At 38.9% G+C, this 16,118-nt stretch overlaps 1 protein-coding gene across 1 annotated transcript in view; it reads right to left on the reverse strand.

The window, feature by feature from the left end:
- LOC145985740 (uncharacterized) overlaps positions 1 to 13,648 on the reverse strand; it is a 54,780-nt gene extending 41,132 nt beyond the window's left edge. Inside the window, exons 1-2 of the mRNA XM_083119802.1 lie at positions 13,441 to 13,648; positions 1,994 to 2,124 (exon numbers count right to left, since the gene is read on the reverse strand). Coding sequence (XP_082975928.1) covers positions 1,994 to 2,124; positions 13,441 to 13,526 — 217 coding nt within the window. The 5' untranslated portion in view covers positions 13,527 to 13,648. The remainder of the gene's footprint in view (positions 1 to 1,993; positions 2,125 to 13,440) is intronic.
- Between the last annotated feature and the right edge of the window lie 2,470 nt (positions 13,649 to 16,118).

A 16,118-nucleotide genomic window follows, 5' to 3' on the forward strand; every position in this document is an offset into this window, starting at 1 on the left:
CAATTTTAGACTTACTGTTGATTTGAAGACTGGATATTGCCTCCTCCAAAAAATTAATTGTCATTCTCCACACCAGAATTTCTGCAACATTCTAAGACAATAGTAATACACAAGAATTGGATACCTTAATGCTCAATGCCCCTCTAACTAAAATACCCACCCTAATCTAAGACTTAGAGTTGAATACTGTCTCCGCCATCGTTTAATTCAGAATTCCCCCCAGAACCCACATGTCAATTAAGGCCTAATATATAAGAGTTGGATATTTATCCCCCCTTTTTCCATATATAAGTGATTTATTAAAATTTATTCACTTCGGTATTGCAGTGATTGTTGTGATTCCTTCTTATTAGTAGAACGAATATAAAGTTGATATTTCGTATACCATATTGATATTTGAAGATGACAGGTATATAAACATTGTAATGAAAAAAAAAAGGGACACTTGTGGAATTTCAATGCGGAGCTAACTAAAATTATATTATACTCTATAGCAGGCATGTCCAACTTCAATCAAGCAGTGATCTGGTTTTTATTGTCACAACAGGCAGTGAGCTACTATTAATTGTTAATCTTTGCAAAAATTTGTACCTACTCAGCCATTATACATTATAGTTGTATAATTACAATAGGTAACTGCAATCGACCAACAAATGCCCCGCGATCGACCGATCAGTCGGGATTGATGCGTTGGACATGCCTGCTCTATAGCATACTTAAACCTGAAGGTTCATGGCTGCAGCAACACAAGCCTTCCATCTGTCCCTATCCTGGACAAGATCAATCCAATCTTTCCCATCTTTACCAATTTATTTTAGGTCCATCTCAACGTTATCCCTCTAACCTCATCTTAGCCTTCCTACTGGTCCCTTACCATCAGGTTTCCCAACAAGAATCCTGTAAACTATTCTTTCCTCTGCCATTCGTGTCACATGGCCTGGCCATCTAACTAAGTCTTCTTGATTAAATTATTCTAATATTAATTAAAAAGTCGAAATAATTTATTGTGTTGCTGGTGGAAGTAAGATTTGTTTATTTGGAGATTATTTTAACCATAGCTAGGCTGGAATTTATATATATACGTAGTGGAGGCCCGGAGCTGCAGACCTCAAGTTCACCCTCAATTCTGATTTAATCTTGATCATACCCTGCATAATTTTGGGTGACGTCCACATTCAGGATGTCCTGATTCAGGATCTCTTTGTAAAGTGTCTCGATTCAGGATGTGTTTATCACAGATTTGATGTCTCAGTGGAATTTGTCCAGATCGAGGATGTCTATTCTTACCGGTTTCTTGAGAATTTTGACCTTTAGGAGCAAGGAGAGATTATAGTCCAAATAACTTTGAAGAAGACAAAATTAGGTTAGGTTACGAATCATATCGTTCCATTTCTACGCGAAACTCGCGTGCACGTGCATGTTCAAGCGGTGAAATGTCTACCCTATGAGTCACTCCCACTCTAGGGCTCCAGTCAAGAAGACATTCTAAGTTAGGACAACCTCAAATCTTTAGCAAACCGGTTCACAGAACACATCCCCAATCGAGACAATTTTCAATGGAATTTCCATAGATCCTGAATTGAGACATCCTCAGTGTGGCATAAATCATAATTTTGAGCCTCCTATGCCTACTAGCTGCTTTTAAACATGGAAGTATTAATTTGATCACAGTTTTTGTTTCAACAATGACAAAAGTGGCTTTTTATGGGTTGATAATATGTGAACATTTCCAGCATAGATAATATTCACAAGTAAAATATACATGTTATGAACAGCAGGTTACACTTAAATATTTGATCATTCATATATCCCAGAGTATATGTACTTATTGAATTTGATTGGGTGGGCAATCGGGTGGCCACAGGAATTTTTGGGTGGGTGCTTGCCCACCAGTGCCCACCCCTGTCGCCGTCCCTGGTGCATATGCCACAAATAGGGCATGTTGCCCAGGCCTGAAATACATAATGGTAAAAATGATTAATTACAAACATACCAAAAGCAGAATCCATCATCCTAAAAGCACTCATCATTTGTTCCATTTGCACTTCAAAATAGCGACTCATCTCCATTGGATCAGTGTAAACATTGAAGCCAAATGACTCCCTGTTTTCATGCCTTGGACTCCTAGGGAAAAAATATGAAAATTAGTAATACAGACATTTGTGTCTTGTGTGTGTGTAAATAATTTGCAAAACTTGGACCACAAGCACCGTTCTGTGCTAAAGGCTTAACATCTTTTTGCTTCAGTGTTAAAAAAGAAGAGGCCACTTTAAAATTGGGATACACCTTGAATGTCTTTTGTTCCTGTCATGTGGCTGCCATGTTATTCTCTGCCACCTCAACTGATACAAGTTGATCCATTGTCTCCTGGAGAAATGGGGTACTAAAATAACAATTCACTCTACAAGCCACGGTAGCAATTACTTTTTTTTAATGCACAAGGCTGCTAGTACAGATAAATTGCACAAATTTTAAATATGTCTAAGAGTACTGTGGGTAGCATGATAAAATGTTATGTAAAGAAAAATAGGATACATTCTATACTTCAGGAAGGCACACCAAGAAAGTGGTAAGTGAGATGACTGGTGCTGTGACAAAAAAACAACTTGAAAACACCGAACCAAGCTTTCCAAAACCAGCAAACTTGGAACAAACACTGAGACTGCTGTACATCAGGACACCGTGAGCTAGCTGACTGTTCACGAAACCAATATCTTGGAAATGATGAAAACAGATGAGGGGGTTATTTTCAGACAACATTGATTGATTGAGTTGGTGTGTTAAGTCAACTAGGGGTCCTGGGTTTGATACCCGGTGGAGGCACAAGTGGTTCGGATCCCACTTTAAATTGTAGGTCCAGTCCAGATTAGCCTTACTGTGCATAAAGTGGACTTAAAACACCAAATCAATCCAATTAAATGTTAAGTCCACTTTATGCAGAGTAAGACTAATCAGGACTGGACCTACAGGTTAAAGTAGTATCCGAACCACTATGTGTCTCCACCGGATATCGAACATTACAAGGCAACGATGTCAGGATGACACCATGCTTTCCAGAACCCAGCTATGCACCACTGCTCACCAAAGCTTTCATCAGATTAAGCCATGATATCATCATTTAGACCAGACTTCAGAGTTCGTGCAGCTGATGTATTGAAATTGCGATGACACTTGCTCTGATTCATATCCATTCTGTAGGCAGTAGTAGGAATGTCAAGCTAATTTTGTTGCAATGAGAGTGAATATACTGCATGCAGACATAAATTGTTGACATCTTAAATAGCCACGATGGTTTAGCAGGTAGGGTTTCTGACTGTCATGCAGGAGATCCAGGTTCGATTCCCGGGATGGGTGATCTAAGGTTGGAATTTTTTCCTGTCTTGTCCCTGCATAAAGCGGATCCGAGGCTCACCCAGCCTCAAATCAATGGGTACCAGAGGCGTATATTCGGGGCTATCTAGGTTATCTGCCAAGCCCAGACTCAGTGAATAAAATACACAAAAAATATCTATCAGAAAATGTGCATAAAATTGTTCATTTCAATAAGAAGATGAACATAAATTCTTAGAGGAGTTGGAAACATTCCCTGCTTTCTTTGAATTTGCGAGACAGCTGGCCCATCGCAGGTGGGCAACTCCACGGGGGTCACCGTGGTCAAGCTTTACAGGACCCTGATCAATGTTGCAAACCAATTTTTCCCAGCATGTAATTTCCCCAGGATCGGGGAATTGTGGAGCCAAACTGCTACAGGAGAGGGAACAGGGTTGCATATGGCAGGGGAAAAACCCTCTGAACTTCCTCAACAGTCTGAGTCAATGTTGCAAACCAATTTTTCCCAGCATGTAATTTTCCCAAGAATGGGGAATTTTGAAGCCATATTATTGCAGCAAGGAGGAAGTGTGTCACATGCAGGGACAAGAACATCATTGAACGCTTGCAGAGGAGTTCAAAAAGAGGTCGTTGCCTTTCAAACAACTAGAGATAAAGTGGGGAGTAGAAAATTGTTGGCTGAGCGGGAATGGTTTATGAGTGCTGAAATGAAGGACCAGTTCTAGTCTAGATCACGTCGAGTGGTCTTGGTGCGTGGAATTTATTTAGAGGCAGTGTGTGAATACAGTAGTGAGTGGATTATATTTTTGTGAATGATATGTGCTGTGTTGTGTAGTGAACTTAAATGAGGGACATAATTAACAAGCTGTCTATTCGGCTTACAAACGACGATAAGCTCCAATCATTGTGGATTTTTCTTGTATGTCCACTTTATGAACAGATAAGCTAATGGGGATTGGACCTACAGTTAAAGTGGTATCTAAACCACCATGTATCGAACCTGGGACCCCTTAGTTTAAAGGAAACTATGTAACCACTGTGCCAACAAGGAGTACCCACTGTGCCAACAAGGAGTACCCAAACTTAAAAACATGAAAATTGGTAGGTTGAAATTTTATTTTTATTCTCGTATATAGGCCTACATAATATTTCACAATATGGGCCTCTTATTTATGCAAATAAGAATGAAATTCTTGAAATCCCTTCCTTACTGACAGTGTACATTTCCATGTTTTATTTAGGAGGTATATATTTTTAATCAGAGTCACATCACTTCAACCCGCCACCCCAAATGAGTTAAAATAACAAAAACACCCCCCCTCAATATGATATGGTGTGATAGCCCTGGTTCTTAACCCAGTATACGCCACTGATGCATACCTGAGAGTAAAGTTGGCCAGAGGGTGATGCTGATCACATCACTTCCAAAATGGCCAACATGAAGAATATGTGGGGCCCTATCCCCACATTTCCTACATGTGCCTTAATGGTACAGTGCTATATGCACAGCAATACTTACTACCTTAAATAGCACTGCTCCTTCATTTGAATGCTAAATAAAATAATAGATGTCGAGCCATCAAAGCATGCATCCATGTTCTACAGTAAGGTGAAGGTAAGTGTACATATTTCAATCTTTGATACTTTTGCAAAGAATGTCAAATAAGTTTGTAATGAACATTTAAAATGAGATATTGCTACGTGAGAAGATATTCTATTCATAAAATATATTTTAAGATTTCATCACTATTGCTGACGTTTTACTAACAATGCACATGCTTTCCAAATCTAGCCTTCATTTGTCTCAGCTTGAAACTTTCCAGGTTCCACTGTATTTGGCATCATTTTGGGCTCACCAGTGTGATGTACACTGGTTAATTCTAGAAAGTGGGCATGTGGTGCAAATCAAATAAACAAATATATTCTAAAAAATCTGAAAAATGAGGTGAGTGTGGTGGTGGTGGCAACAGTCCAATTTGGAAATGCATAACATCAACCTGAGTGGGAGAAATTGATCTAATTGCAAACACTATGAACAATTAACATTTTGTGGATCTTTTGAAGGGAAATTTGCTCAAGTGTTCTGAGAAACTGGGGATTGAGGAGTACTTCATATTTGATCAAGTCAATGATCCCAAGCACAAATCTTGGTAAATATGCGATAACGCCCGGACACCTTTCACTCATTTATTTCCTTAATTTTACCACTGGTACTTACCTATTTTGCCTTGCGGAACATTCTTTAAGGTGAAGTTATGCCTTTCTCCATAAAATACTGTCAACTTTTCATATTACGATTGATTATTTGTCTTACTTGTTCCGCTTCTGTAATAGACAATATGGCGTGCACTCGTAATGGATCATCGCGCGTCATGACGCGCCAGCTTGTGTTTTGTCGATTTTCAGTGCACAAGCAGTGTTTCAAACCTTCATGACGGAAAATTACATACTATTTCGATTTTTTTTTTCCATGTTTACCTCCACAAACCATGCACGTTAGCCCCAAAAACCATCCACGGGTAGCCCCACAAACCATTGACGTTAGCCCCAAAATCCATCCACGGGTAGCCCCACAAACCATTGATGTTAGCCCCAAAAACCATCCACGGATAGCCCCACAAACCATTCACACAAGGTTAGGTTAGGCCTGTTAGGTTAGGTTCCATTAGCACTCATTTCACCCCTAAATTCATCGAAAAAAGAAAATGCGGTGAACATAGTTAAAAATAGAAATTTTCGTAAAAAGAAGGCACATTTGGAAACACTGCAGAGATCGCGTGACTTTCAACGCTCTCGCCATCTGCACGCACACAATGGAAACAACGGCATAATGTGGCAGGCAATGCCAATTTCTTACGTAAAAAGTGATTAATTCTTGTTTGGCAGCATTAAACTACGAAGTTTTTACTTTCCGTGAAAGAAAATACCTCCAAGAACGTCCAGAATGCTAAAGAAACTCATTTCAGTAAGTACATTCTCCTGTAAATTTGAAGAAATCCGTCCGGGCGATATCACATATTTACCCAAATCTTATTTGGTGAAAAAGTGACTGCTCTGCAAAAACTAGATTTAACATACATAACAAATTTCTCTCCTTAATCCAGGATTATCTATGGTACAATCGGGTATTCAATGTCAAATCAACCAGTGCATAAACCTTTGATGTCATGGATTTGGCTAAATTTTGGTACACATGGTTCTTACCATCTGAAACATAGAAAATATATTTTTTTTATTTTTCATGTTGCCAGTTTTTGAGTTACTGAAATTTGAAAATTGACAAAATTGCCCAAAAACTGCTTACCGCTGAAACTTTAAATACAATTTGCAAGACACCTGTTTCAACTACAGGGCTGGGCATAGTCTCATTTTAAAGCTTATGAAGAGGGCTTTCATTTGATATACAACATGCTTTTTTTGTTGTTGTTTTTTTTTGCGAAAAACATATTTTGAAAGTTGTTTCAAAATTTTATTTGAAAATTTCCAAAAATTTAACACATATTGGTACACTTCTACTGAAGGTTCAGTCAAAATTTCAAGGTGGTATCTCTTTGGTACCATGAGTGAGAGACAGTTAAAGTGTGAGTCATCTCTTTCCTGCAGTGACTTGATTATTCCTGCTCTCCTATGCTTCTTTGTCCAACTGGATCCGTTGTGGTGTAGCTGTCAGAGTGTGTACATCTCAGTTAACTTGTGTGCTGTAAATTGTTTGAAACTTGCTTTATTAGTGTCTTCATTTTTAAAAAAAAATATTATTATGGATGGCAAGAAGTCACTGTTGTAATCCATTGAACAAAACGGGACACTGGTGTAGTAAAGATCTGAGGCAGCTTGGATGATTTCCTTAAATTACGGAATTGAAGAAAACATGAAAATTTGCACTTTCTGTAGACTGCAGTTTAAGAAGGAAAAGCAAATTATCTAAGCAAGCTAAGATGATAATGCTGGTCCTAGTTGCAGTAACCAAGATTCAGAATATATGGATGTTGATACAGGGTTCAGCTACGTGAATGCCTCTTTCATCTCTCTTGGTGAGTCTCCAATGAGTAAGAAGAAACTGAAGAGTTTGAAAAGGTATTACAGAGAAAAGATAAATAAAATAAGAAATACTTATACCCAATCCCTTTTTAATGCAGAAGGTGATAAAGATGAAGAAGAATGCCACTGTAGCAATTCAGAATCAGAAATTTTTGAGCAACTTAAAGAGAGATTTAAAACTGCAAATAATAGTGAAAGGTTCATCATTTTGTCTATTTTGCCCAAAAGTTGGTCATGTGGTAAAATTGAAAAGAAGTTTGGTGTTAGTAATTACATAGCTAGGAAAGAAAAAAAAGAAAACTTGTCGAAGAGAAGTGAATTTTGTCCTCACCTGACCCCAGACCTGGAAAAACTTTACCAGAAGAAACAGCCTCATTCGTTACTGCAATTATGAAGTTAGCAGGCAAATGCCTGGCAAGAAAGACTATGTTTCCGTGAGGGACACAGATGGTAAATGTATCCACATTCAAAAAAGATTGATCCTGGGAAATCTGAGAGAAATATTCAGACTTTTTAAATCTAAATATCTGCTACTTAAGATTGGGTTTTCAAAATTTGTGGAACCAAGACCAAAGAGTTGCATAATAGAAGGAGCCAGTGGTCACACTGTATGTGTTTGTAACCACTCATCAAAATGTTAAACTAATGATAGCTCTAGTAATGAAGTTGGTATGTATGCTTCTGTATTTATAATGTGGTTAGGTATGCAAAATATGTTAACTTAAATCAGTGCATGGTCTTCAAAGGAATTCACTTTTCATATGATACCAAAGAGATACCACCTTGAAATTTTGACTGAACCTTCAGTAGATATGTACCAGTATGTGTAACATTTTTGAAAATTTCGTATTTTTGGAAATTGAAAAATGGAAATTTTGAAAAACCTTTAAAAATTTGTGTTTCACAAAAAAACCAAGCATGTTGTATATCAAATGAAAGCCCTCTTCATAAGCTTTAAAATGAGACCATGCCTAGCTCTGTAGTTGAAACAGGTCTCTTTCAAATTGTATTTAAAGTTTCAGCGGTGAGCAGTTTTTGGGCAATTTTGTCAATTTTCAAAATTCAATAACTCAAAAACTGGCAACATGAAAAGTAAAAATCTATATTTCAGATGATAAGAAGAGTGTATACCAAAAAATAATCAAATCCATGACATCAAATTCCAAAATTTATTTTTTCTTGGTTGATTTGACATGGAATTACCCACTCATGGACACAGCAGCATGTCATCCTTTCAGGAGCTACTGATTATCTTCCTGTTTTGTCTGGGGTGCCACAAGGGAGCATCTTGGGCCCTCTCTTGTTCATCCTATACATGGATGATCTACCTTGTCACATATATTCAATTTACTGATTTTTCTTTTTAGGTCATACTTCCTATTAATAGTTTTCTTCTCTCTCCTGTAAATTAGATAAATTGGAGTTACGTCCGTCTGGTTCTCACATGACGATATATGGTGCATTTTCACCACAAAGATCTGATGTTTCATGCAGAGACAGTTTAATTAAGTCAACAAACAAATGGGGGGATGTCATAATGCAGACCATTAGCTATTTTTGGACAGAAAAATAAAGGAAGCCATAGACATTTCACTGGAAAGCAAGAATCTCAACAGAGACGTGGGACTCAATCTTAGTCATGCATGGAACTCACTTTTCCGCAAAAACACGACATCCGCCAATAAAACACCAGGATCCAGAATGAGCCAATCACAGAACAGAACCAAAGCTCCACCCCCTCCACACTCGCATATATAACTTTGCACTGGCCTCCAATTCAACATACCCTGATGATGAGAACAATGTATGCGTTCGAAATATTGGATGCCAACATCAACTTAACCTGGTTGATAACCGAAGAACACTTGTTCATATTATCTATTTATTTTCATTTTTCCTGAGGTATCTGAAGATTACAGCAGCTGTGATATCAAGACAAATGTAAAATTTTATTTTCAGGCTTTAAATTGTATTTCTACATAACTGTTTCAAATTGTATTATTTGTCTGTAATGTTGAAGAAAATATTTTGTGTACATCTGTCCTCCATTCATAATGTGTATAACATAATTCATAATGTGCATAACATATCTTAAAATGAAAATTTCATAACAGTGACTCATAATATATTTATGAGTCACTGTTAGGATTGCCAACAATCCTACAATGGTCGGGAGTCTCCTGTGTTCAACCTCTCTCTCACGGCATCCTGGACAAACCTTGATTCTCATGGAATGGCAACTTTTAGAATTATTATATATATTTTTATTTTCTTTTGATATGCATTTGTCGAGCGTAGAAATTTGGTATTGGAAACAATACAATTAATTAAACATCACAATATTATTATCAAGTCTCGTGAAAAATGAGCGTCTACACAAGAGTTGCATTGTAGCATCAAAGTCAGAATCTCCTTTACTTTATTCCACTTAATTGTGCTTCATCATATAGATTTCATTCATAGTATGTTACAATTGTATTAAGTGTGACTTAATGTTCATGTTGTTGTCATGGTCAGATAGGAATCATGAGAAAATAAAAAAGTATTACTGCACACGTCCAATGATGCACAGAAAAGTTTTATTTTTGTTACAAAAAAGTGGAATGTAGAGAGAGACCTTATACATAAATTTATGATTTACAAGAATTTTGTTATAGTACTGTATTACGCTTCAGAATTTGGAAATTAGAACTTAATTTAGACTATTTTGCTTTTTTCATGTGTGAGCGCAAAATTTTAACTGCAGATTCGTGATTCCGGGGGTTAAAATTAGTGAGTATGCCAAATTTCAAACTTACAATACCGGGAATTTCTCCATTCCCAACAATTCCGGGCTCCGCCCCTGGGGTAATTGACCTACCGCACCCAACCGCTAACGTGGCCCTGCCCCCACTCCGCTCCAGCTTTCTCTATAGAGTCCCTGTTAAAGGCATGTTAGAAATTGGTGGGATTCACCTGCCCCCAAATAAGCGCCAAATTTTAAGTGCAGATTCGTGATTACGAAGCCCAAATTAGTAAGTATTCCAAATTCCGGTAAATGTCTGTTATATCGGAGACACATTTCTAACGCATATTTTCAGTTTCAAATGGTTTGTACTTACCAATTGTGTATTGCGGAACCTATTTCAAGGTGCCATTATGATTTTTACACGAAAATAACTTCGATTTTTCACATTACGAGTAATTCATTTGGGTCCTTTCTTCCATTGCGGAACATAGAATATTTCGCGCACAGCTGTGGATCATCACGCGTCGTGCTTGGGTTTTGTCGATTTGGAGTGGGCATGCAGTGTTGCAACCTTCTTAACCGAAAAATACCTACTTTCGTGTTCATTATGTCGTCACAAACCATTGACGGATAGCTCCAAAAACCATTCCCGATAGCCCCCAAAACCATTCACGGATAGTCCCAAAAACCATTCACGATAGACCCAAAAACCATTCATGTTAGCCCCACGAACCATTTCCGGCAAGGTTAGGTTGGGTTAGGTTATGTAAGCATAGTTAAAAAAATTTAAAAAATCTGGTAAAAAAAAGGCACGTTTGGAAACACTTGTTCCTCTCGCGAGACCGCGTGACTTTCGACACTCGCGCCAACTGCAGGTTCATAATGGAAACAATGGCATAATGTTGTCGCTTTGCACAAAAGGCTACTTTATTTGATCAGAAGTGATTATTTTCTGTTGTGCAGCATTCCATACTGACAACATACCTCCACGAAGTTTGATAAATGCAACAGAAACTCATTTCCGTATGTAGTTTCTCCTGTAAATTCGAAGAAAAGTGTCTCCGATATAACAGATATTTACCCAAATTCCTAACAAATTGGATAAATTCCCTGTATTGTTAAATTATACCGAATTGAACATCATAAATCATTTTCATTAAAATTTCGGTAACCACCAAACGTCTCTAATTCCCTTATTTTCGTATTTTTCACATTGATACTTACATATTCTGCATTCGTAAGGATTCTTCTATTTCGCGTTTCGTTTTTTGCAGGCAAATAATCTCAATTTTCGAAATATGGAGTATTTTTATTTTCTTCGCTTTTGCTTGCGTTACACGCGATATGGCGGAGAAATCTTGACTAGCGTAGTCCATGATCAGTGGTTATGCAGTGTTGCGACCTTCTTCATAGCAAAATATCTAGGTACTAGTATGGAGAATACGTAAGTATGAATGTGGAAAATACGAAAATAAGGGAATTAGAGACGTTTGGTGGTTACTGAAATTTTAATGATATGGATAACAACATAGGCCTTTAGCCTAAAAATAAACTTCAGTCTGCTGACGTCAGAACGCAAGGTAGCAAGAGTGTTGTGCGATAAGTGATTGAAACAAAACAAAGCAACTGAAACCATTGGCGCGTGGATAGGTTAGTAGGGCCACGCAAAGGTTTCAATAGTGAAAAAGATAGCCCCACGAACCATAGGCGCTAGCCCCACGAACCATTGGTGCGTGGATAGGTTAGTAGGGCCACGCAAAGGTTTCAATAGTGAAAAAGATAGCCCCACGAACCATTGGCGCTAGCCCCACGAACCATTGGCACGTGGATAGGTTAGTAGGGCCACGCAAAGGTTTCAATAGTGAAAAAGATAGCCCCACGAACCATTGGCGCGTGGATAGGTTAGTAGGGCCACGCAAAGGTTTCAATAGTGAAAAAGATAGCCCCACGAACCATTCGCGCTAGCCCCACGAACCATTGGCGCGTGGATAGGTTAGTAGAGCCACGCAAAGGTTTCAATAGTTAAAAATATAGCCCCACGAACCATTGGCGCTAGCCCCACGAACCATTGGCGCTAGCCCCACAAACCACTGGCGCGTGGATAGGTTAGTAGGGCCACGCAAAGGTTTCAATAGTGAAAAAGATAGCCCCACGAACCATTCGCGCTAGCCCCACGAACCATTGGCACGTGGATAGGTTAGTAGGGCCACGCAAAGGTTTCAATAGTTAAAAATTGGTTTCGAAAAAAATATTCGTAGCCCCACACACCATTCTCGGATAGCCCCACGAACCATTGGCGCTAGCCCCACGAACGATTCACGGATAGCCCCACGAACCATTCACGGATAGCCCCACGAAACAAACATTCACGGATAGCCCCACGAACCATTCATAAATAGCCCCACAAACCATTCACGGATAGCCCCACGAACCATTCATGGATAGCCCCACGAACCATTCACGGATAGCCCCACGAACCATTCACAGATAGCCCCACGAACCATTCACGGATAGCCCCACGAACCATACATAAATAGCCCACGAACCATTCATAAATAGCCTTAGATATACTGGGCGAAAGGGGGGGGGGGTTATCACCCCCATCAACCTCACATTGAGCACGCCACTGATCCTGTGCACGTCATGTTGTCGCAAGTTCGTAATCAGAAATGATGAACAGTAACTCACGTTTATTTACGTTCTAGAACTGTTACACAGTTACAAAACCGCGCATTTGGAAACACTGACCGGTTGCTACGTCATGAAACGCTCGCAAATATTTGGTTCACGTAGTAGACGGACATCAAGGGAACAGCTTTCATGCATCGGAGCGACATTAATTTCGAAAATTACATGATTTATCGGCAAATAAATTTCAACGAGTTGAAAGCAAACTTCCAAGACCTTCCTAAAGTATAAATAAACCCATTTCGGTAAGTACTTTCTCCTGTAAAATTGAAGAAATACGTTTTGGGGATACGAAAATTTTACCTCATTTTCTTGTAAAACAACGGCGTGGTTGGAAACAATGACAGGAGATTATATTTTCGTTCGTAAAACTATATATAAAAAAATTCAATCGACTTTTTTTTCAAATTTCCAGCCGTGACCCCCGGTTTTTTACAACAGATTCGTCATTAGGAGGCCAAAATTAGTTAGTATACCGAAAATTAACAAAATTGGAGACTTTCTCTATATTGTCAATTCGCTCCGATTTTTTTTTTTTGGTCGTACTTCTCTTCAACGTCGCCACAGTGAAGGGGTTAATATTTTTTGTTTTTTACAGCTAGTCAACAAGAAGTCGAACGATTATTTACAAAATTGTATACATAATATATATTTACCTATCATCATAATCATTTTCATCTCTTCTGTGAGTATGATGGTCTGGAGGTCTTAAAAATCCAGAAAAGAAATTATACCAATCCATTCTGTAATTATCCCAACTCCAATTTTTTCCACAAAATTTCGAAAACAAAACTATTTCATCAGATATTTCTAATAACCACAGAATCAAGCATAGACATACTAGGTACCCACAGAATCGCCACAGAATAACCTTGACGTATTACCTCATCCACAGTATAGATTAGCCCCATCTAGTTCGCTGCACTTTTTTACTCGCTTTGACTCTCATTGCACCGAAGCGTCTAGTTCGTTGCACGGTACAACACCGAGTCGTCTAGTTCGTTGATTTCGAGTCAAGTAGTGTATTTGCTAGGGGTGTGCGGTATCCCGAAAAGTCGGGACCAAGATCGGGGAAAAAAAAAATTCCCGTCCCGATCCCAACTTCGGAAATGCCTTCCCGTCTTCTCGGGATCCAAGCAGTCGGGAAATACCGAATGATCATTTTAAAAAGTCGTTAATTCTCGACTTTTTCTGCATTGTAAATGTCTGGAACTTATCTGAAATTGTTATTTTTTGTAACAGAAATGCAAAAACAAAAGCTTAATGTAAAAATTACGTATAGAATCTGAGATTTTCAGAGCTTCTGAAATTTCGAACATTTCCCGTCCCGAAAATTTCCCGACATTGTCGGGAAATCGAGACTATTTCCCGTCCCGAATGTCGGGATTTAAAAAAATTCCTGTCCCGAACCAAAACATTCTGTCCCGCACACCCCTAGTATTTGGTGTCTGCAATCGGGACCAGTTTATTATTGTCACGTGGTGCGTGCTAACTAATCAAATGATCGTTTAATGCAGCAGGCAGCAGTGGCGTACCCAGGATTTTCGAAAGGATGGTATTTGGTATACATTTTTTAGTAGTCAGCCCTCATTTCGCCATCTTTTCCTGCATTTGATGTTCTTCTTTTTTAGGAATACTGGGTCAAAGGTGGGGTTATAACCCCCACCAACTTCCTTGGGCACGCCACTGGCAGGCAGGTACAATATTTGTTGAATCCCCTGAACTTGACTTTCCGTCTAGTTGGTTGAGCGTAATTTCCTTGCACCACCTTGACACTGGATACACCTCCACTGCGCCGACTGTCAAAAAGTGCAGCTAACTAAACGGAGTTTATGTTTGGTGTAAGGTCATGTGGTGCGTGCTAACTAATCAAATGACCGTTTAACGCCCTTGGTTTAAAGCAGCTGACAGGCATTTGTTGAATCTTCTGAACTTGAACACCGCTTTCCGTCTAGTTGTTGAACGTAATTTCCTTGCACCACTCTGACACTGCATAGATCTGCACTGCACCAAGTGTCAAAAAGTGCAGCCAACTAGATGGGGCTTTGACAAGCTCTAATCATCTGTTGTGACAAAAATACCAATGGTAATACCCAAGGAATATAGAGATTAGGTAAAGCCATCCGAAGATTGCCGATCTTGCACGAACGCGTGACGTCACCGGAGAAGCAGTGAGCTCGGCCATCACCCCCTGAAACTCAAGGCCATTTCGGTCAACAACCTCCCCCTCGTGACGTAGTGACAGGCAGACCCTTGAGGGTCAAGGAGAGGAGGGTGGAAATTCTCCACACCCTGCAAAAATGCTACTTAGTTGAGCTTCTAGCTGTGTACTGTGAACGTGTGCTTTTACGGGTGGATGTGCTTTCGCCTTACATTTAGTGTTTTAGTGGGGGGTTTTCTTGTTTTTTGTACAAGAAGTAAATTTTGATGGCATCATGCCATTTCGTAGTTGTGTGCTATATTGTAAAGGCAATTACGACAAGGAGTCAACAGTGACAATTGTTTTCGTTTCCAAACCATCCAGAAAGCCGAGAAAAATGGATTAGAGCTATCTACAGGAAATATTTTTCACCAACAAAGCTTCCAAGGTAATTTCAAGTAGCTAGTATAAGATGCATGTTTTGTTTGAAATGGCGTTTTCAAGTTGCCTTTGTATACTCCTAACAGCTAGCAATTCCTCTCCTTCGTTTAAAATTGTTACATGAGTAATTAACTAGACAAGAATCTATGTTCTATTCATTCTACTACTTTTCTCTAGATTTAGTTCACTTTATGATAGTCCTCCACTTGCACATACTTCACACTACATTATGCTTAACTTAAATAAACGGAAACTCACCCTTGACATTTTTTCTCTTACCTCTAATATTTAGTTGGGTAATAAATAAAGACAATCTAGAATAATTTTGTACTTTATAAAAATGCTACGTTGCTTTTCAGACTCTCTAGGTTAATCACGATGATGAGTACAAACAGTGAATTGATGAAATATATCAACAAACAAGCAGAAGTGCTTATGAAGCCAAGGACAAGTCAAACTTTTCCAATTCGAGAAGAAACCGAGAACGAGACATTCATTTCAAACTCGTGGCGAAACCGAGAACGGCTCAACATTTTTGCAGTTCGAAAAGAAACGGAGAACGAGACGAACAATTGCAATTCGAGACTAAACCGAGCAGTGGCGTGCCCAGGATTTTCGAAAGGGAGGGGTTTACGTGTACTTTTTTTAGTTGTCAGCTCCATTTTGCCATCGTTCTATACCACTGATATTCTTTTTTTAAGGAATACTGTGCCAAAAAGGGGGTTATAACCCTCACCAAACCCCCTCCCCTTG

Source organism: Lepisma saccharinum, chromosome 3, assembly GCF_977018435.1.
Source record: "Lepisma saccharinum chromosome 3, izLepSacc3.1, whole genome shotgun sequence".
NCBI classification, from domain to species: domain Eukaryota; kingdom Metazoa; phylum Arthropoda; class Insecta; order Zygentoma; family Lepismatidae; genus Lepisma; species Lepisma saccharinum.